General features: G+C 43.6%; 1 protein-coding gene across 5 annotated transcripts in view; it reads left to right on the top strand.

Moving 5' to 3' along the window:
• Positions 1 to 23,768, top strand: part of CERS5 (ceramide synthase 5) — a 245,043-nt gene that overhangs the window by 25,842 nt on the left and 195,433 nt on the right. For 4 of the 5 annotated variants that reach the window (XM_033939155.1, XM_033939150.1, XM_033939151.1 and 1 more), the window contains exons 2-3: positions 6,801 to 6,906; positions 17,771 to 17,901. In XM_033939155.1, coding sequence (XP_033795046.1) covers positions 6,801 to 6,906; positions 17,771 to 17,901 — 237 coding nt within the window. Of the gene's footprint in view, positions 1 to 6,307; positions 6,351 to 6,800; positions 6,907 to 17,770; positions 17,902 to 23,768 lie in introns of those variants that run through there. The other variant, XM_033939152.1, reaches the window with a different exon arrangement.

Below are 23,768 nucleotides of genomic sequence, written 5' to 3'. Positions count from 1 at the left end.
ACTCTACCATCTTTCCTGGTACTGAGGTCAGACTCACAGGTCTGTAGTTTCCCGATCTCCCCTCGAACCTTTCTTGAAGATTGGCATAACATTCACCACCTTCCAGTCTTCCAGAATCTTTCCCGATTTGATCGACAGATTGGCTATTAGTTGAAGCAGTTCAGCTATGGTCCCTTTTCAGCTCCTTGATGACCCTTGGATGGATGCCATCCGGCCCCGGGGATTTATCGCTCTTAAGCCTATCAATCTGCCTACACACTTCCTCTATACTGACCGTCAATCCTGTCAGCTTTCCGTCTTCATTTCCAGCATATAGCCTGATGGGTTCCGGTATGCTGTGTACATCTTCTTCGGTAAATAAAGACGCAAAAAATGTGTTCAGTTTGTTGGCAATTGCTTTGTTCTCCTTTAGCACTCCCTTTATTCCATGGTCATCCAATGGTCCCACCGCTTCCTTCGCTGGTCGTTTCCCCTTAACATATCGAAAGAACGGTTTGAAGTTCGCCTCCTTACCTATTTTTCCTCGTATTCTCTTTTGGCCCCTTTTTACTGCCTTATGGCACCTGCGTTGATGTTTGTGCTTGTTCCACTTTTCGTCCGTTTTTGACCTTTTCCATTCCTTAAATGAAGTTTTCTTGTCTCTGATTGCTTCCTTCATCTCTACAGTGAGCCATGCCGGTTCTTTGTTGTTTTTCCTCTTGGATCCCTTGTTGTTATGCGGTATATATAGATTTTGCGCCTCGGTGACTGTCCTTAAAAAGGGACCAAGCTTGCTCTAGCGTTTCTACAGTGCTTATCCTCTTCTTAATCTTCTTTCTTACCATGAGTCTCATCCCTTCATAATTCCCTTTTCGGAAGTTCAGTGCCGTGGCTGTCGTTTTGGACCGATATTTCTCCTCTGCGTCCAGATCAAAGCGGATCATATTGTGATCGCTGCTTCCTAGTGTCTCTTCTACTTCTACATCTTGTGCCGGTCCTCGCAGGCCATTTAGAATTAAGTCCAGAATTGCATTTCCTCTAGTATTTTCCTTGACAAGTTAGTTGTTCCAGGAAGCAATCGCCTACAGCACTTGGTCTCTCTAATGCAGCCAGAGGTGCCTAGGTTCCAGTCTATTCTCAGATAGTTGAAGTCACCCATGATAACTGTGTTGCCTCCCTTGCAGTTGCGTTTAATTTCGTCTGTCATTTCTCCGTCAATTTCTTAGGACTGCCCTGGGGGGTCGATGATAGATGCCGATACTTTGTTTCTAGGCCATTTGTTCCTGGAATTTTGACCCATAGAGACTCTAACTTATCCGTCAGTTGTGGCGTTTTCTCTCCAGTAGATTCAATTTCCTCTTTGACGTATATGGCAACGCCCCCACCTTTTTGAGCCACTCTGCGGTATAGTTTGTATCCTGGTAGCACAGTGTCCTAGATGTTTTCCTCAGTCCACCATGTTTCCGTGATGTCTATGATGTCAACGTTATCTTTTTGTGCCATGGCTTCTAATTCAACCATCTTATTTCTAAGGCTCCTTGCGTTCGTGTATATACATTTGAGTTTGTGGCCTGTTCCTTTCTTGCATTTCCTTCCCTCTTGTGTCCTTTTCAATCTGTCTTGCCTGTAATCCAGTGAGTCTTTCCCTCTATCTTCTTGCACGGTATCCTCCTGGTATACCGGTTCCCAAACCATCGACTCTTTTTCTTGATCGACTGTCAGCTTTCCCCTTCTTCCTAGTTTTAAAAACTTTTCCACTTCTCTCTTGATGTTGCTTGCAAGTAGCCTCATTCCGTCTCTGCTGAGGTGGAGTCCATCCTTCCTGTAGAACTTTTCTCTTCCCCTAGAACGTCGTCCAGTTGTGCACGAAGAGGAATCCTTCTTCCTCACACCAGCGCCGCATCCACATGTTGACTGCTTGCAGTTCCATCTGCCTCTTCTCATCTGCCCTGGGTACCAGCAGGATATCCGAGAATGCTATCCTCTATGTTCTAGTCTTCAGCTTCCTTCCTAGCATCCAGAACTGGTCCTTCAGTACTTCCCTGTTGTAGTTCCTGTTGCTCACTTTGTTCATCCCCACATGGCTCACCACTGCCGTATCTTTTCTTCCACACTGTTGAGGATCCTGTTGATGCGGCTCATTGTCTTCTACCTTGGCTCCCGGTTGGCAGGTCACCAGCCGATCAAGTCTTCCTCCTGCTATGTGGCTGTCAACTTGTCTGATGATGGAGTCCCCCACGGTGATTGCTGTCTTTATCTTCTCCTGATTCTCCAGCCGCAGATCTGTGTCCCTGGTGTATGTTCATCTCTCCTGCCGCAGGTCCGTATCCTTTAATCTCACTGCTGTGTCACCAATTTCTTCCTGTGGTTGTCCGTCAGGTGGTCCACACTCTCTGTAGGTGTCTTTTGGCAGTTCCACTGTTGCTGGTGATTTTACACGGCCTCCCTGTATGCCTCCTCTATGAACTTCTCCAGCTCTTGGACTTCTTCCTCGATGGTGTCCTCTGTCTTGTTCTCTGCTTCCTCTGTCTGGACGTTCTCTGCATCTCTGTCTCCCTCCTCTGCTGCTTGAAGATCTGCATCAGAGACATATATAAAGCACGTGCATTATCTTCTAGGGAGCAGAGCACACCAACTTCATCTTTGATGTTCTTCGACACCATTCTTGACATTCCATTTCCAGAAGAACTGACATTGAGGAATATGACTGTCAAGATTTCTCTGCTGATGAATCTTATGGGATACTGTCAGATCCTTCCCTGGCTCTTCTTCAGCACAGGTCTCTTATTGAAAGTCTGTCTTTAACAAACTTTGTCAGACAGATAGGAATTGTAGTGATGGCAATCGGGCACTGGTGTGTCAATATCCCTATGAGGAAAGGCTAAAGTGGCTAGGTCTCTTCAGCTTGGAGAAGAGATGGCTCGGGGGGATATGATAGGTCTATAAAATGAGTGGAATGGAAAGGGTAGATGTGAATCACTTGTTCACTCTTTTTCCAAAAATACTAGGACTAGGGGACATGAGAACCAGAGAAAATATTTCTTCACACAATGTGTAATTAAACTCTGGAATTTGTGGATGTAGAATGTAGTAAAATCAGCTTAATGGGCTTTAAAAAAGGCTTAGATAATTTCCTAAAAGTGAAGTCCATAGACCATTATTGAGATGACTTGGGCAAATCTACAGCTTATTCCTAGGATAAGCAGCATAAATCTGTTTTACTACTGGGATCTAGCTAGGTACTTGGGACCTGGGTTGGCCACTGTTGGAAACAGGATATTGGGCTTGATGGACTTGTGGTCTGTCCCAGTATGGCAGTTCTTATCTTCTTAAGAACTGGGAAACGCCCCTTTCTATTCCAGTGTAAACTAGACACTTAATAGGATCCAGTCTTGTCCTAATTTTGATAAACCACAACTACAGCACCAATCGTTAGTAGTAAAACCGCTTCAAAGCGAGCAAATAGTTCTCGACTTAGCCAATACTCCACCAGACAGAGAGGGCAGAATCTTGGACAAGTATGGAAGATGAGTCTTCAAAGGTAGTATGCTCGCTAACAGAATACTAAATTACAACTTTTATATGAAATCTCACATTCAACAATTTATCTTTTGAGTAGTACATTCCATCAGATCATCTCAAGTCCTTTCAACATTTGATCATTGATCTCCTGGAGACCAGAGAATACATGATTCGGTCAATATTTGATCTCTTTGACATCACCTCCTGCACTTCAGGAGACTATTGCAATGTGCAGGCAGGCATGGCTCTGAATTTCAGACTTAAGACACCAATGTACAACACTGTTTATCCAATATGCCATGTATAGGAGATGATCTATTTGGAGATCACATCAAGGAAGCTACACAAAAGATCAAGACCCACGGTGATTGCAAGACAACTTTGTCGAGCACAAAATCTTCAGTCACAATTGTCCCAAAGATATTCCAATACCTTCAAACGCGCTTCCTACTATTCTAAGTATAATTAACCTTCCACATCCTCCTGGTCAACAAATCAAAGGTGCCCTAGGCAGCAGTGACAACATAAGACTCTGTCTCAGTCACAATCCAAACAGTGTTTTTGATTCTCTTATAGAAAGCATTGCTAGTGTATCTTTCTATACATTATACTCTTCCCATAAGAGGCAGATTTCATCACTTTTACCATCGATGGACCCTTCATAACAGACCAGTGGGACCTACAAGTGGTGAGCTAGGGTTATGCCATTCGTCTACTGCGAAAGCCTTCAAACCATCCTCCAAAAGTCTCTCCAACTCCCTTCAGAAGACCCTTCTTTACCAAGAGTGCTCAGCCCAATGCACAAAAGGCTTCCTTGCAAGTAAGACTGGAAGGAAATTCTCCTGCCAATGCATAATCATTAGCAGCCACTGAGAATCCTATGCTAATGCATTACAAGGAGCTCATTAGTATTATAATGCGCACTCCATGTAATGCACACCCAATCAGGGCTTTAGGCCCCTCCCAGTGCATCCTTATGATGCAGATTCCTCTCTTTGCAAAGACAGGAAGCTGCATCATAAAGAACAGCCCAGCATGGGGAAGGCCATGAACATCGTCGTGCAGGTCTGTGTAAGGATCAGCTTGCTTTTCTACAAGGTATGTGCCGCTAGCAGGAAGAGGGGAAGGTATGGTGCTATGCTGGACACCAGGAGGTAGGTTAGAGCTGTTTGGCCAGCGAGGGAGTTGGGTGAGGCTGGAGCTGTTAGACCTGAGGAGAAGGGGATGCAAAGCAAAGCATAGAGGGGCTGAGGCTGAAGGATAGGGCTTGTTTATTCTTTCCAAAAATACTATGACTACAGGGCATGCAATGAAGCTACTAAGTAGTAGATTAAAACAAGCCAGAGAAAATATTTCTTCATTCAACATGTAATTAAACTCTGTAGTTCGTTGCTGGAAAATGTGGTGAAAGCAGTTAGTTTAGCATGGTTTAAAAGAGGTTTGGCTAGGTTCTTGAAACAGTCTATAAGCCATTATTAAGATGGATTTGCGGAAATCTACTTCTTATTCCAAAGATAAGCAGCACAATCTGTTTTTACTTCTTGGGATCTTGCTAGATACTTGTGGCCTAGTTGGCCACTGTTGGAAACAGGATACTGGGCTTGATGGATGTTTGGTCTGTCCCAGTATGGTACCTCTCTTTGTTCTTATGCTATTAGTCTCTCTTTTTTTTTTTTTTTTTAAGTTAAATGCTATTGGATTGGATTTCCTGTGCATGCATACTCCAGAGATTATATCAAATCTGATCATGTTATGATCACTGTTATCAAGTGGCTCCAGCACCATTATTTCCTGCGCCAAATCATGCGTTCCACTAAGGATTAGGTCTAGAATTGCTTTGCCTCTTGTCTGTTCCTAGCTAACTGTTCCATAAAGCAATCCTTGATTTCATCAAGAATCTTACCTCATTAGCACACTCTGTTACATTTACCCAGTCATTATCGGCCATCATTGTGTTACCCAGTTTGTTAGCCTTCCTAGTTTCTGATAACACTTTAGCATCTGTCTGTTTATATTGGCCAGGTGAACGGTAGTACACGCCTACCACTTTCGTTTTTCCCTTTTTCACATGGAATCCCTATGAGTAGAAATTCTAAAGTGTGTGTTGGTTCCTGTAGAACTTGTCTATTTGAGTCAAGGCCCTCATTTCACATATGTTATGCCTCCACCAATTTGATCTACCCTATCACTGCGATATAATTTGTATCCTGGTGTCAGTGTCCCATTGGTCATCTTCCTTCAACCAGTTCTCGAAGAGGCCTATTAGATCTAACTCTCCCATCTTGTTTCTTAAGCTTCTGGAATTTGCATATAGACATTTAAAATAATATTTGTCATTACTATTTACAAATTGCTTTGCAGTTGACATGGCTAACTTGGTATCTTTTAAAATCTGGGTGCTCTATTTAAGGACTTCTGGTCTACTATGGTCTCTATTGCAACCTTGCTATTGGAATGCCCCATCTTCCCTGTTTTGGTAGACTGTTTTAGTTATTGCATGATAGATGGTATATCAAATAACAAATAAACTTGGATATCTTTAAAAGATACCGTGAGGAAGTCTAAAGGATGCGACCATTCCCTTGCAGTATCAAAGTCGCATTAAAATCACTAGTTCCGCCCAAGGGGGAAGTGACATGGGAGTTGTTGTCAGGAAGACCAGAGGTATAGAAGCTCAAGGCACAGCTGGGTTAAGAAGGCCTAGGGGGAAGAAGTGTTATCCCTTGGGCAAACACTCTTATCCTGATATCAAGAGAAAAACTTCAAACCAGGAGAAACATGTAATCCTTGTAATAAACTTTTCCAGGGTAATCAAAGAACATGACTGGAACTTGGTCAATTTTGACATGGCAAGTACCCTCTGCATAAAATTGTATCTTGAAAATATTGCCCTAATTCTACTGGGGAAGACATATCCCTCAGTGGGCCTCTTAGAATCTATACTCATTAACTTCTGAATGGGGGGAAGGGGGTTGGAAGGAGAGGGAGAAAAGCTCCCATGGGGGGAGGGAGGGGTAGGAGAGATAAAGACACCTGAGGAGGAGGGGGTTGAAAGGAGAAAGAAGTACCTATGGGGAGGGGGAATTAAGAGGGAGAGATTGAGAAGCACTAAAGAGCTTAAAAAGGTACAAAGGATGGGTGGGGGACTAAGAAAATGGGTGGGAGAGTGGGTGGGGTGGGGTCATGTGTCTTCGCCCCCCCCTTTTTTTTGTCCTAACAAATATGATAATCCTATATGGGAGGCAATGGGGTCACCCATAGTTCTATTATATGTTGAAGTTGGACTTTTCATTTTGCAGGTTTATTGCCAAACCATGTGCTCTTCACCTTGGCATTCAAACGAATGGACCTCGTAGACCACAACCCAATGCAATTTTAGAAAAAGTGTTTACATCTATCACAAAGGTAATTTTACTCTTGGGATGGTTTTTGCATTGCGGGCATCTCTTACTAGCAATTCTGTTTGTTTTCTTGTCTGTGAAAATTAACAAAAGTTGGCAGACATTCTTTAATGCTTGGTTTCTACTGATGTTCAGAGCAGTTCTGTTCCAGTAATAAGATAATCTTGACGGTCTTTGCTTAGGGAAGAGTAGAACAGACAGCCTTTATTTGATGTAAAAAATGTTCATGCGTTTCATTCCAGTCTTGTTGCACTTGCTCTTTAGTATCAACCTCAGAAACATTTTAACTTTCTTTTGCTCTGGAGACTGTGTCTGCTGTTTTTCATGGTCAATGGCACTCTCTCTGGGTATAGCAGACCTGTTGATTTTGTGTTTGGTGATATTTTGAAAGTTGACTAACTTATTGTTACTTACACAAACGTGTTACTCTTTGTTATGAGGTTCAATTCAGTCAAAAAAGTCTGACTTAACTAACATCTGTTCTTTTCCTCTTCTTATTTTTTTTCCTTTTTTGTTGGCATTTGTATAACACTATATAATGATTTTAAAAAAAACAGGTTCCTTTTTCATATAGAGCTTATATTCTTAGTAATTTGCCTGCTGTCACAGTACATAAAGCAGGGTGCAAACAATTTTAACTAAAATCTCCTGGTTTCTAACACCTTACTCCAGAACTTATAAAATCCCAGGCACTAGAAATTGTACCTGGCGCCTGGGATTTCATGTCCCTAAATATTTTCTCTTTGTAGAGTTGCATCAGAAGTAATGCATCTCTCACTTCACACAGCAATTTGGTTTGCAGTAAGCTTGAGCTATGTGGTTCAGGTGTTTTGCTCTGAAAATCCACCAAGGCAGACAACTGATGGGGTCCATGACTCCTGAACTGGAAGGTTAAGGAAAAAACAAACTTCATACACAAACAGGATCAATACAATGCAAACGAAAGCTTTCGGGAGTGAGTGCAGATCCACTTAACCACAGCAAGATTTCTGAACTGACTCGAAACAACCCTTTCCAGCCTTTTATTAATCAGATCAAGCAGCTGTCAAGCAAAATGTCAGCAATTATATCAGTTACAAATGGCACTGATCCATATCATACTGGAAATATCATTTACCTTACAGAAATTACAGGCCAGATCATCGAAACCAGTTGTGTCTAGCCTTTGTTCTCCATACCATATTGTACCATATTGTTATATCCTGCAAATTTCTACTGGGAATCTGTGCGGCTTACAATAAGAGTTGGGTCAAGATCAGACAATTTACAGTGTGTTTCGTTGCAGATGCTTAGAGGAGAGGGATAAAAAACAGATGCTGCATTTGACAAGACATGAGGCAAAAGTTACAAAGAGAAGATACATCTTAACATTTTCCTGAAATGGTAGTAGGTGGTTGGTTGACTCGAGTGTGTTGGTAGCTTGTTCTAAGAATAAGGTCTTAGGAATTCAAAGGTAGTTTCAAATGTCTTCTGGCAAACTTTCTGAGGAGATGGGAAAGGTAGTTTAAGGTGTTGTGTTGGTCTCGAAGAAGGAATGTGAGATGTTGATATCGGCTACTTAGTCCATTCGAATTTTCTCCATAAATGGCTTTGTAAATCACACAAGCCATTTTGAACTGTATATTCTCTTCTTTTTTTTTTTTTCCCACAGGCAACCAGTGTAGCTCCATCAGTAGTTGGATAACTCTCTCAAATCAACTCGAATGAAAAATTAGTTCTTGTTGCTGTGTTTTGGAGCAGTTGCAGTCTTCTGAGTCCTTTCTCTGCAATGCCACAGTACAGAGAGTTACAATAGTCCAGGTATGGCAGTAAAACAGCCTGGGCAATTATTCTAAAGCTTTCCTTGGTTAGGGTTGGTCTTAATTAATTATTCTCAATTTTCATAGTCTTAAAAAAAATTTCTGACTAATGAAGCAATTTGATTATCAAAGGTTAGATTGGAGTCCAGCGTGATACCTAATACCTTTAGAAGTTTTCTCTATCTTAAGTTTCTCACTTGTAGACAGCTCCAGTTCCTTGCATGGTAGCAAGTTATAGTCACCTATCCATAGCACCCTAGTTTTGGATTTGTTTAGTATGAGAGAGTTTTCCTTGTCTACACACTCAGATCATCAATAACCTTTTTACATGGTGTAATATACTATTGAAGGATTCATTGACTACCAAAGAAGGAAGATATCCATATCCATAAGAAAAACCTCCATAGACTTCAGCTAATTCAGAACGCCGCGGCCAAGCTTATTTTCGCAAAAGGCAAGTTCGATCACGTCTCCCCACTCCTCTCCAAGCTTCACTGGCTCCCAGTATACTCCAGAGTCCTCTATAAATGTGCCTGCTTAGTCTTCAAGATCCTACATGGCGTCCTCCCTCCCGTTATCCCACTCCTTTGGAACTCCTCAAACCCACACCCCACTAGACCCTCACAAAAACTGAAACTGTCTTTCCCCTCTATAAAAGGTATATCCCGCGCAGGAAAACTTGGAACATCCCTCCTCTTTAGAACCACAGAACTCTGGAACAACCTCACACCCCCGCTCAGAAATTCAAGCTCCTTCCAATCCTTCCGCAAACACTTGAAAACTTGGCTCTTCTCAAAAATCTAATTACTTCCCGTTCTCTAGCAACCGGTCCCTCTCTATCTTCTTAGTCCCTCTCCTTTATCCCTTCATTGTAGTTCCTTTCCTCTTAACTTCTGTAAACCGTGCCGAGCTCTGCGCTTGCGGAGATGGCGCGGTATACAAACCTAAGATTTAGTTTAGTTTAGTTTAGGAGAGGACGTGAACCTGAGGGAAATTAAGACTATTACTGAAAGTTCTTAGGTAGACATTAAACAAGGTAGATGACAGTGGGGAACCTTGCTGAACACCGCAATAGGCCTTCCAATGTTGAGATTTCTTGCCGCCCTTCCATACCTCATTTGTTCTGTTCTTCAAGAATTGCGTGAACCATTGTAGTACCATTCTATGCAAGCCCAGTTTGTTTAATTTTAGAAGTGAGTGATCTACTGCATCAGATGCTGCAGCAATGTCAGCTTGCAATAGGACCGACTGCTTGCCTTACTTAAAATTTCACCCTAAATGTTTACAATAATGAGGATCCAGTATTGTGCATTGCCTTGAAGCCATGTTGTGAACTGTGGAATCCATCTGTTTGGTGTAGGTATAGAGATAATTGTGTGCTTACACAGAGTTATAAGAGTTTTGCAGGCCATGGTATTCCACCTACTGGCCTGAAGTTTTCAACTTTGGTTAGATCTAGATTTTAGGCCAAAAAGGTGCCAACTTTTCTCCCCCCAAAAGGTGCAGAAAGGTCAGCGCTGGCGTATTGCTTATCACATGTACACATGATTCTATCCATGGGAATGTCCTAATCACTCTTGAGGAACACGCTAAAGGCAGCAACTTTCCTTCCCAATTTCACAGTTCCTTGTTCTTCCTGTGTTTGCTTAATACCCTCTTTGTACAGACTTCACACCTCTTTAATTTCCTGCCTGATGTACTGGTTGCAAGCAGACATCAGGCCCCTATTAGGGAGAAGGGCAAATCTTTTATAAGGGCTAGATTCACTAAGGATACCGATTGTGTCACGACCACTTTGCGACCCAGTTCTCTAACCTTACTCCTGATCCGTGCTTTCAAATGAGGGGGAATGGCATGCCAAGTAGGAAGAACACAATTCACAAAACAATTTCAGGAACACAGACTGGGCTGCCTGATCAAAAAACAAGCGATATGCTGGGGACCAGTCACTTGTGCTCTCTGACCCGATTCTCCTGCGCCCTACTCTCTGGCCCGACTCTCCTGCTCTCGGCCGCCCCGCCCTCTGGCCTGACTCTCCTGCTCTCGGCCTCCTTGCTCTCTGCCCCGACTCTCCTGCTCGCCCCTGCCGTGCGAGCCTGTGGTTTTAACCCACGGGTTTAAAGTGGGTTATAACCACAGGCTCACAAAGTTAAAAAAAAAAGTTTCCAGTTCTGCCAGGCACGGAGGGCCAGCGCATGCGCAAATCATCTACAGGCAAAGAAGATGGTTTGTGCATGTGTCAGGATTGCTCTCCAGCAATCCGTGTGGTCGGCAGGGGGTGTTCCTCCGATCGCCCTCATTTGAATAAGACCCCGTTGTGGATCAGTCGGCCACATGGAACATACACACTGGATAAAACAGATGCTGACAAAAGGAGTCACGTGAACTGTAGAGGCCATGTGACCTAGGAGAACCAGTGTAATGATTGAACAGAATCTGAAAGTCCTTAGGAACCTGTCCTTAGGTATCCAGAACTCCTCTCTAGGACATAATCTTGCTGATTGGCTCTTTGACTGGATACCTAGTATTGCTTGCTTAAGAACTCTGTTTAATGTGTTTGGTACTATAGCTTCCCTAATTAGCAGCATCTGTTTTATCCAGTGTGTATGTTCCTTGTGGCAGAGAGGGATCACAGTAGGAGGCTAATGGCACAGACAGGGATTATGTAAATAGGATCCCCTCCCCCCATGCGATATATCTGCATTTATCTCAATCTGGCCTCAAATCCACTTGTGTTAGAGTCCATCTCAGTGCAATTGTTGCTTTTCATCAACCATTAGAGGGAAAACCTCTTAATCTGCTCATCCTGTGGTATCCAGATTTATGAAAGGACTTTTCAGTGTCAAAGCACCTCTCAAACCACTTCCAGTCGTTTGGGATCTCAATTTTGTATTTGCTAAATTTATGAAGCTTCTATTTGAGCCAATGTCTACAGCTCATCTCAAATATCTCACTTGGAAAGTGGTCTTCCTCATATCTCTCATGTCTGCTCGCAGAGCCAGTGAGCTTCAAGCTTTGGTAGCGGACCCACCATTTACAGTATTCCATCATGATAAAGTGGTACTCCGCACTCATCCAAAATTCTTACCCAAAGTTGTTACAGAATTTTATCTCAATCAATCCATTGTTTTCCCAGTGTTCTTTCCCAAGCCTCATTCTCATCCTGGAGAAACAGCTCTTCCTACACTGGACTGCAAGCGTACTTTCGCTTACTATTTGCAAAGGACTAAATCACATAGATCTTCTACTCAACTTTTTGTCTCCTTTGATCCAAACAAGCTGGGGCATCCTGTTTCCAAGAGGACAATTTCCAATTGGTTGGCTGCTTGCATCTCATTTTGTTATGCTCAGGCTGGGCTGCAACTGGAGGGTTGAGTCACAGCCTACAAAGTTAGAGCTGTGGCAGCTTCTGTAGCTTTCCTTAGGTCCACTTCTGTGGAGAAAATATGCAAAGCTACCACTTGGTCCTCGGTTCATACCTTCACTTCTCATTACTGTCTGGATTCCTTTTCCAGATGGGATGGCCACTTTGGCCAAACAGTACACTTCCCCCTCTGTATTTGCGGGGGTTAGGGGCAGAGCCGGCCTGTGAATATGGGAAAAACTGCGAATAATATTCAGGCCGGTTCTGACCTTATCCCCCACTTCCCCCGGCTATTTATAGCCCTGTAGCACCCCCTTAAGCCTTACCTGGTGGTCTAGCAGGTTTTTAGGCAGGAGCGATCTTCCCACGCTCCTGCCCCATGCAGATCGCTCACAGGAAATGGCTGCCATGAGCTCCCGTAGTTTCTCAAGCTATTTCCTGTGAGCGATCTGCACATGGCAGGAGCGTGGGAAGATTGCTCCTGCCTGAAAACCCGCTAGACCACCAGGTAAGGCTTAAGGGGGGAGGGCTTACAGGACTAAAAATAGCCTGAAAAATGGAAAAAACATTTCTGGTCAAAAATCGCGAACAACTGAATCCGTAGATACTGAATTCGCAAATACGAAGGGGGGAAGTGTATTATAAAATTTATTCTCCTAAACATCAACACTCCCACCATCCCATTCTGGTTAGTTTGGAGGTCACCCATACGTGAGAATATGCTGCCTGCTTGTCCTGGGATAAAGCACAGTTACTTACCATAACGGGTGTTATCCAGGGACAGCAGGGATAACAGCAGGAATATTCTCTCAACCCACCTACCTCCCCTGGTTGGCTTCTTAGCTAGCTAACTGAACTGAGAAGACACGCACCCTATGTCAGGCAGGAAGGCACTCGCGCATACTAGATGTTCGAAGGGCTCTTTTCCAATACCTGAAGGAGGCAAATGAATTTTGTTCTGTTTTTAATGACCTTTGGAAGGGTCACTCAACCTCGAAGGCTCTCCATTGTGAGGTGGATTAAGGCAGGTATTTAATCTGCTTGCATCAGTAGGAATATGTCACTTAGGGGCTGAAGATCCATTCTACAAGGACTCAAGCTATGTCTTGGGAAGAGGCCCAGGTGGTGTCCCTTGAGGAGATTTGTAGGGCGTTGATATGGTTTTACTTCATTCACCAGGCTTTACAGGATGGACATGCTTGCCAGAGCCTGGATGGATTTTCATAGGACTGTCATTCAAGGGGCTTGTCTTCTCTTCCCCCCCCCCCCGTACCCACCCATTAGATCTGCTTCAATACATCCCATTTGTGCAGAATGGTGAACTGATGCTAAGAAAGGAGAAATTGTGTTACCTGATGATTTTCTTTACTTTAGTAGGCAAAACCATTCTGCAGTCCTTCCCTTGGAACACCTCAACCCAGGATCTTGGGTGCCCTCTCAGTTGCTCAGAAGTCTCCTTCCTTCACGCACCCCCCTCCCCACCCCCAGTTTCCTGATACACATACATTTAGGTGCAGGATATGCACCTAAATTTTATTTTTGAGTCAAAGGACACGGAAATGGGTGGGAAATGGGCCGATCGGGAGCGTTCCTTTAAATTACGTGCGTAACTACAGAATTAGGGCGCCTGTGCCTAAATTTAGACACAAGCTTTTGTGCCACCTTTTTGTTGGTGCAAATAGCTACACCGAAATTTAGTCACAGGTCTTGGGTAAGCATAATCTGTAAATTGCGCTTAACTGTAGAATAGTACTTTTACTCGGTGCAGATTTTTTTTGATGCCATACATAAAATTTATCCCCTGATGCAACAATTTTTCAAGAGCATTTTCATTTATAAAAATGAAAGAATCCTTTTGCAAATGAATCATAAGCTCTAATTATATTAACTGATATCAAGCTGTATGTTCAAAATTAACCCTTGTTAATGATGATTACATAAACTAAATAGAGTAGGCTTTCTGTTAACCGGAGCTCAAGCAACCATCAAAAAAATCAAAGAAATACTGTAATACTTTAAATGAAAATTGAATTCTGTCTGAAATTTAAGTGTAAACTTGGCACGCCACAACCGAGTATACCTACACTTTGGCTACCACATAGATAAGAGAGGGAGAAGTGTTGGAGGGTAGAGGGAGAAATGTTGCATGTGATAAAGGAGGGGAAGAAGAGAGAGATATTCTATGGAGGGAAATAGAGAGGTTTGACCTAGGGCTTACAAGGCAGGGATAGAAAGAGAGATGGTAGACAAGTGGGAAAGAAACAGAAATATTGGATATGGCAGTGGAAGGAAAGGTACAAAGATGGAAGATGGAGGTGAGCATGGAGAAAGGGAACCCCCCCCCCAAAAAAAAAACCCAAAAAAATAAAAAACGTCAAATGGGCAGGAGACCCTGGTGATCAAGTTAACAGAAAACAAACAGAAACCAGAGCCTGGGACCAACATGATTTGAATAATAAAATGACCAGAGAACAAAAGGTAGAAAAAATAATTTTATTTTCTATTTTGTGATTACAATATGTCATATCTGAAATTTATATCCTGCCAGAACTGGTGTTAGGCAGTGAGCATAAGCTAGGACCTAATGGAGAGGAAGTTTCTTTTGTTTACACCACAGCACCGGCGTGGGGTTAGAGAGGGCAAAAAAGGTGGGGTGGGTGAAGAGGCTACAAAATAAATCCACCAGGCTGTTTGAAAAAAAATGCCCAATTGGGCAGGAACAGTGAATCAAATTGAAAAATCAATTCAGTAGGTCAAACTGAATCAAATGTTTTCCCCTGAATCGAGCAGCACTACTTAGTGCCAATGTTTAGCAGGGAGGGGTCATTTCCTGAAGTACTGTGTTTCCCTGAAAATAAGAGTGTCTGTCTATATTCATTTTGGCCCAAAAAATGCACTAGGTCTTATTTTTGCATAGGGCTTATTTTTTCATGTACATGATCATCTCTTCCCTTCCTCTCCTTCACCCCAATTCTTCTTTCCTTCCCCCACAAGTGCAACATCTTTCCTCCCCTCACCCACCCCCTTATGCCTTTCCTCTGAAGCATCTTTCTATCCCTCAAACCCTCCCATCCCCCTATGCATCAGAACCCTTGCCCAGATTCCATCCTTCCCTCCCATCCCTTGTGCAGCAGAACCCTTGAGCACAGTTGAACCCCTGCTGACCCTCCATCCTTCCCTACCATCCGAACCCCGCCGACTGCTAGCCATAAATACCTTCCTGCAGAGTAGCGTTGTGGCTTTTTCGTCGAGGCCTTCTATGTGCGGCGTTACTGATGACATCAGTGGCACGGCAGAGGGAATTCCTGGATGAGAAGGCCGCGAAACAGCCTGTTTAGAGTGCTGCTGGCCTGACACTGCTCTGCAGAAAGGTATTTATGGCTAGCGGTCGGCGGGGTTCAGATGGGAGGGAAGGATGGAGGATCAACGGGGGTTTGGCGGTTCGGCTGTGTGGCGGGGGAAGCGCTGCTGCCAGCAAAACCAGGGACTAGGGCTTATTTTTGAGTAGGGTAGAATACACAGGATTTAAAAATAGTTACACAATTTTCTTACGCAGTACTTTTTCCTAAGAGAAGGAATCCAAGAGGAAATATGGCTTAAAGCAGGGGTGTCCAATGTCAGTCCTCGAGGGCCGCAATCCAGTCGGGTTTTCAGGATTTCCCCAATGAATATGCATGAGATCTATTAGCATACAATGAAAGCAGTGCATGCAAATCTCATGTATATTCATTGGGGAAATCCTGAAAATCCAACTGGACTGTGGCCCTCGAGGACCGAAATTGGACACCCCTGGCTTAAAGTGAACAGAAAGCAGAGAACCAAACTTCCCAATAAAGTCAAGGAACAGAAAGCTTTTTTTTTTTTTTTTTAATATTTTTATTATTAGCAAGAAGCTGTATAGAAGAAGAGGATCTAAGCAGGGATAAAACACTATAATAAGATAAGACCAGAAATATGAAATCATGAGTAACTTAGTTTTTAGAAGTGTACAAAGTAATCTCTTCCAGAGTCCCAAGAAATGCACGTACCGTATTTCCCCGAAAATAAGCCCAGCATGATTTTTGGGGTAGGTCTTAGTATAAGCCCTATCTGAAAATAAGCCCTAGTCCCTTGTTTGCCAGCAGCCGCACTTCCCTTCGCCACGCAGCCAAATCGCCAAACCCCCGCTGATCCTCCCTCCTTCCCTCCCATCCGAACCTTGTCGACTGCCAGCCATAAATACTTTCCTGCAGAGTGGAGGGTCACTTAGCATTTACTAAATGAGCTTGATTTTTGCCACATTTCAGCAGTGTTGAGTGCTACCCTATTACATTTAATCTCAACCTATCCATATGTATAAATTGAAGTCCTTCCTGTGCTGGGAATCCACTATGCCTGCTTCCTTTTAGGTCAGATTAGACATAGGAAGGACTTTACTAGTCACTTTGGGGGAGAGTTTCTTTTGAATTAATGAAGGCATCTCCTTTAGGTTATTCTTCCTTTTCTACCACTAGTTAGGAATTGCTTTTTACGTTCCATCAAATGTATAATAATTGTGGGAAAATTTTCCATTTATGCATTTGATATTGTATATACACCACCGAAAAGTAGATTACCCTATGTGGATAAGTATGGTTTGTTGGGGGTTGTTTTTTTTTTTGTGTGTGTTTTCAGGGTTTTATCTACAAACAATGATTCTGAGATTAACTTGTATGGGACATCCTAAAAGTGTGATCAGTACGTTTGCTATGCTTAGTTTTCTTGTTAGCAAAGGTGCTTACAAAGAAACTTATTTTTGGTTGGTGTCTTATGCATTTTACCCTCTCAGATGTTGATTGGCCTCGCAAGTGATGGTTGGTGAAGTGTTCTTCAATGCAAGACCTGGGAGTAGTGGTGACCTCTGGAGACCTCGAGGGTGGCCCCCATCAATTTTTTTTGTTCAGTACTCTGCTTCTGTAACCAAGCTTGTGACGGAAAGGGGGAAGAGCTGCATGCTCAAAGGACAAGGTGTTTCTCAGTAGAAGAAAATACACTTGGAAATATTACTCTCTTGAATACTCTCAATGAAAAATTTTGAAGGCAGGCTGGAAGGAATAGATTTCATTGACACATATTAATAGTGTCATGGTCCTGTGTGAGAAAATATTTGTTGGCTTTCTTTCAGCTCATTTGGATACAAAGTGACCCACACTTAAAGTAGTGATAACCACTTGTTTATGGTGTCTGAGAGAAATTCTTGTGTGCAGTAACTTTTTATTTTAATAAGTGTCAAAACTCACTGTAATAATGTTGATCTTTGCCCCACCCTGGGTTTGAGTTATTAAAATTCCCTTCTTGCAGAGGTACATTTACACCCATTGCCTATAAGAAACCTTTTCAATGGCAGGGCTCTCCAAATACCAGTCTTGTAATCTCTCCTTTGTATTGCTCCTCCTTATGAGTTTATGGATGATTTTTTTAAATTTAACAATAGCATCCTATCTGATATCTAATACTATCAAAGAAAATTCTTCAGAAATTGCTTTTCTCATTTGTGATAGTCCAGTTGATTTTCTTGTATGCTGTGCCAACCTGGCATATACTCCATGCCTCTTGACATCCTGGGTGACTATCATCTTAGGCTGGCAGACTATAGAGACTGAAGACAGATCTTGTTAAGTGTAGGGAAGGCTTATGCTCTGACTGTTGTGATAAAAAATTGCTGATAGTCTTTTTATCTCTTTCAGTGCCCAGATTGGAAACGATTAGAAGGCTTATCGAAACAGCTGGATTGGGATGCACGGAAAATTCAGCGTTGGTTTCGACATCGAAGGAATCAGGATAAGCCCAGCATGCTCACAAAATTCTGTGAGAGCATGTAGGTGTGCATAGGAGTCAGTCTGTCTCAATGTGTTAAGTCCCCCAGTGCTATCCTGAAGGGAGTAAGCAACAAAGTGATGGCTGTGTGCTCTTTTTTTATTCCCAAATTGAGAATGGAAGAGAACCTAGTAGTAATGTTCTGGAACTATCCTGTTTACACTTTTTTTTAAAAAATTAATAAAATGAACTCTAATATTTTGTCAATGATCAGTAACATACAGCAATGTTAAATAGTTTTCCCCTATTGGTATATGTTGCACTGAATAGTTTCTGATACATAAACAAAATTTAATACAGTACTAGATAAAGGGAACCCGAGTTTACTACTATTTATTTAAGGAACAAAGTAATCCAACTTATTTGAAAAAGTAACTGTCCCTGGTTACCTGGTTGTACCAATTTTATCAGCAATAATTGCAACCAAAGGCTTCGTATAATTTGATGTCTTTTCGTATTGCTGTTGAGGTATCTTACCTCACACGTTTTGCAGAACTGCTTTAATTCTGACACTGAATAAGATTAGTCCACATCAAGGAAGAAACTACTGGATGTCCACAAGTTAAAGTACCTTAAAGAAAATTACCCCAAAATATGGCAGGCTAGTCATATCACACTACCCTTATTTAAACTATCATAGAAAAAAAAAAAAAGCTACAAGAAAATTTTCCAAACTAATCATTCATTACTTGGACTTAGATTTTGACAAAATGAAATTTTCTAAATGCAAAGACTCGAATATATAAGAATTCTCTCCAGAAGTGACTAAACTTTTACAATGAAATTTGTGGAAGAAGGTTGCTCCCAATGTCGACACTTTAGGTTTCAATAGCAAAAATGCCTTCCTCAATTGTATAGATCTAATACTAATTGAATCAGTGGGGAGTTGCAATATATCTTTCATATACATTTGGAAAAGCTGCAAAGAAGACAAATGAATAGCAGAAAAGTGTTTAAACAAATTCTGTTCTCTTGAAGCATTTTCCAATCACTCCAAATGTAGATGGATTGGCAAACTGTTTTTAGCTGCAGAAACAAAAGCTGATTGACAGCATTAACCTGTGAATCAACCTCTCTAACCATATGTTCTACTGCATTGATCCTACTCTCATGATCAGACACATAAATGGAGATTCTTCTGTAAATTTACCCATCAATGACAAATATCTTGAAACACTTTCTCCATTTGAGAAATAACATACAAAAAAACCTATTTTAAAGAAGTTTAACCCACAGAAACAGTCATTGGCAGATGATAGCTTTATAGAAAATGAAGATGGTAATTTAACCAAATTATTAGTATTTCCCTATGGCTGACATCTCGGGGAAAGCTATTGCACCCGAATAAGAGATTGTGACATTTTCTCTAAGTTCAGCAGGTTGCAGTGGAGGAGTTTTATTCCCTTAAGAGAGAATCACTGTCGGATAACAGTACTCATGTATGTAGTCTCACTTGTTGCCATAAGTTGTTTTAATATGATGATCCATAGGTCCCAAAACAACTTCAAGTTTCCCAACCTCAGTCTTCCCTCCTTTGCTTTTACCCTTATGAAAGAAGCAGAATGGCACACTCCTCACTTAGTTGGTCCCAAAGGCAGAACTTGCCCCTTTGGTCATGCCCCTTTGGGTATGTATCACGGGCTGCAAACAGCTGCAGGAGCTCCAAGAAATAGCTAGAGGTAAGACCTCACTAATGTTGGTTCAGCATGTCTGTGGGTGCTCTGTAAGGTTTTGGGCACACAACTAGACGAGTCCCCAAAATGTAAGGTTGTGGACCTGCAATCCACCAGAGGTCCTGGGTTCATCATTTATCCCAGGACAAGCAGGCAGCATATTCTTGACTGATGGGTGACGGCACCGACGGAGCCCCGGTACGGACAATTTTAGAGTGATTGCACTCTAAGAACTTGGAAAGTTCTGGCATGCCGCACCGCGCACGCGCGAGTGCCTTCCCGCCCGACAGAGGCGCGCGGTCCCCAGTTTCTTAGTTTCTGCGGAGCTAAGAAGACGCGTTTTTTCAACGGCTGTTGAAAATTTTTTGACTTGCCTTCCCGCTCGCGTAAACTTTTTTGGCTTTTTGCCTGTTTCCTTTTTCTTTAATTTTTGTAAAAAAAAAAAACAAAAACTTTTCTTTTTTTAGTCAAATTTGGCTTTTCCCCTGCGGGGCCTTCTGCCACCATCGAGGCCTTGGCCTTCGATTTGGCTGAAGCCGTTTTTACGTTCATGCCCCCTCAGCCAGGGTTTAAAAAGTGCCAGCGGTGTGCTCGGCCTATATCTCTCACGGACCCACACAACTGGTGCTTACAGTGTTTGGGTCCTGAGCATCAGGCTTCCACCTGCACCCGCTGTGCCACACTTAAAAAACGAACCTTAAAAAATCGCCAAATACAACAGCGATTACTGTTCGGTGCCGAAATGTCCGATCCCGTTCCATCGACTCCGGCTTCGGCACCAGTTCAGTCGGCACCCTCTTCTTCGACGCCGCGCAACACTGCACCGGCGTCCCAGCATTCAGGTAAGCCGGCTAAGAAGCCTTCCCCGCTGGAGCGTCCTCCGGTCTCGAGTGCAGTGAGTCCAATCCTGCCGACTGTGAGGCGCCAGCGAAAGCGCTCCGCCCCTATCGAGGTGAGTCCCTCGACATCGGGCTCCTCATCTCCGGGGCGTCGAGCGGCACCGCAGGTACCGCAGAAGAAAAAGGCGGTACCGGTGCCATCCCTCGATGACCGTATTGCGGCCATTCTCCAGGTGCAGCTCAAGGAGCAATTACAACAGCTCCTTCCAGCTATCATGGCACCGAACCTTCCGGTGCCGGTCCGCACTGAGCCGGTGCCGGTAGTGGAACAACCTGTGCTGTCTGTATCCACTCCTTCGGTACCGCTTCACTCGACCTCATCGGTATCTATGCCAGTCCTCGCACCGGAGCCGAGAGCTCAACATCAGTCGGTGCAGACTTCGGCACCGGTGCCACCGATTATATCGCCTGGCTCGGTATCGATGAGATCGGGTAAGTCGGTGCGCAAAACCCGACATGTAGAACCATCTACTCCAGAGTCTCGGGACCGTTCTTCCCATGTCAGGGATCCTGATCTGTGGGGAGATTCAGAAGAACCCTTTCTCTCTGAAGGTGAATGTTCCTCAGATGAGGATGATTCTGCTGTACCTGACCCATCCTCTAGGCATGACACTTCATCTTTCTCGAGTTTTTTGAAAGATATGTGTGACTCTTTGTCTATTCCTTTGGAGGCTGAGTCCAAAAAGTCTAAAGCTTTTTTGGATGCCCTTGACTTTGACCAACCTCCAAAGGAATTTTTGAAGCTCCCTCTTCACGACATCTTGAGGGAGACTTTCTACAAGAATTTGGAGACTCCCTTAACGGTTCCAGGGGCCCCACGTAAATTAGACTCTTTATACAAAGTAATTCCCATTCCTGGGTTCGACAAACCTCAACTTCCACACGAATCTTTACTTGTCGAATCCACCCTTAAAAAATCTTCAGGAGCCAGTGTATATGCTTCTGTACCTCCTGGCAGAGAGGGTAAAGCCATGGATAAATTTGGTAAGAGGCTCTACCAAAATGCAATGTTGGCAAATAGAGCTGTTAATTATGCTTTCATTTTTCTTTCTACCTTAAACATCTCCTTACCACCATGGCTTCATTTGAGAAGTACCTTCCCCAACGGAAACAACAATCCTTTCACCATTGCTTGTCGTCTCTGTTTCAACTGCGTAAGTTCATGGTTAGGTCCATTTACGACACCTTCGAACTTACATCCAGAGCGACAGCAATTTCTGTGGCAATGCGTCGCCTGGCCTGGCTTAGGGTATCTGAACTTGATGTTAATCATCAAGATCGGTTAGCCAACGCCCCGTGCCTAGGGGATGAGCTTTTTGGGGAATCCATGGACTCGACTACTCAAAAGCTCTCTGCTCATGAGACACGCTGGGATACCCTGCTTAAAAATAAGAAATAGCCTCCCCCAGCAAGGCCTTTTAGACAACAGTCAGCCTATCAACGCCGCTTCACAGCTCGCCCATTGCCAGCAACAGCTCAGCAACCCAGACGTCAGCGGCAGCAACAACGTCAGCCTCCCAGACAACAGCAGCAACAGCAGCCTGTGAAGCCACCTCCACAGCAGAAGACACAGCCCTTTTGACTTAATTCTCCAAAGTATAGCCAGTACTCCTATATCTGCTCTCCTGCCTCAACCTATAGGAGGTCGTCTTTCTCTGTTCCTCAGCCGGTGGGAAGTTATCACTTCGGACCAATGGGTCCTCAACATCATCCGCCACGGCTACTTTCTCAACTTTCAGACTCTTCCACCCCAAAACCTGCCAAAAGAGTCTGCTTTGAACAGTCCTCAATCTGCCCTCCTTATTCAGGAAGTCCAATCCCTCCTCCTTCTGAACGCTATAGAAGAAGTTCCTCTAGATCAAAAGGGGCAGGGATTCTACTCCCGTTATTTTCTAGTACCCAAAAAAACAGGAGATCTCAGACCTATTCTGGATCTTCGCGATCTCAACAAACATCTGGTAAAGGAAAAATTCAAGATGCTTTCCTTAGCCATTCTTTATCCTCTTCTCAATCAAGACGACTGGCTATGCTCCCTCGATCTCAAAGAGGCATACACTCACATACCGATCAATATAACCTCAAGACGGTATCTTCGCTTCATGATCAATCATTGTCATTACCAATACAAGGTGCTGCCCTTCGGTCTTGCTTCCTCTCCAAGGGTGTTCACCAAATGTCTTATTGTGGTAGCTGCTTTTCTACGCTCTCACCACCTTCAGGTATTCCCTTACCTGGACGACTGGTTAATCAAGGCCACATCCGCTCAAGCAGTTCTCCTGGCCACCAACCAAACCATCCTGTTTCTACGAATACTGGGATTCGAGATCAATCTACCCAAGTCTCATCTCATCCCCACTCAGAGACTTCAATTCATTGGAGCGATGCTGGACACACTCCTCATGAGAGCATTCCTACCATCCAATCGTCTTCAGAACCTTCAGTCTCTATGTCAGCAGGTGCTTCCACAACATTCCATCTCGGCCAAACAAATGATGATACTCTTGGGTCACATGGCATCCACAGTCCATGTCACACCCCTCGCACGTCTTCATCTGCGCACTCCTCAATGGACCCTTGCTACTCAGTGGTCCCAAGCGACGGATCCTTGCTCACGACACATATTTGTGACATCATCTCTTTGTTAGTCTCTACAATGGTGGTTGGTATCCTCAAATCTATCCAGAGGTCTTCTGTTCCATCAACCTCCTCATCAACTAGTCATCACCACCGATGCCTCTCCTTATGCATGGGGAGCTCATTTGAACGAGTTCCAGACTCAAGGTCTTTGGACAGCCCAGGAAAAGAAGCATCACATCAATTTCCTGGAACTCAGAGCGATGTTTTATGCCCTCAAGGCCTTCCAACATCTTCTTTTTCCTCAGGTCCTTCTGCTGTGCACAGACAATCAAGTGGCCATGTACTACATCAACAAACAAGGGGGGACAGGCTCTCGCCTCTTATGCCAGGAAGCCCAGAAGATCTGGACTTGGGCCATAGATCACCATCTCTTCCTGAAAGCTATCTACATTCAGGGAGAACAGAATTCCTTAGCGGACAAGCTCAGCAGAATTCTCCAGCCTCACGAGTGGACACTCGATCCTGTAATTCTACAATCTATCTTCGCTCAGTGGGGCACTCCTCAGATAGACCTCTTTGCAGCTCCTCACAATCACCAGCTGCCCCTATTCTGCTCCAGACTCTACTCTCCTCACCGTCTGGCAGCGGATGCATTTCTCCTTGACTGGTCCAATCTGTTCCTGTACGCTTTCCCTCCTCTGCCTCTCGTGTTGAGAACC

Source organism: Geotrypetes seraphini, chromosome 3 (genome assembly GCF_902459505.1).
Source record: "Geotrypetes seraphini chromosome 3, aGeoSer1.1, whole genome shotgun sequence".
NCBI lineage: Eukaryota > Metazoa > Chordata > Amphibia > Gymnophiona > Dermophiidae > Geotrypetes > Geotrypetes seraphini.
Note: the sequence above shows the minus strand (reverse complement) of the source record. Positions and strands in the feature narration are given on the sequence as shown.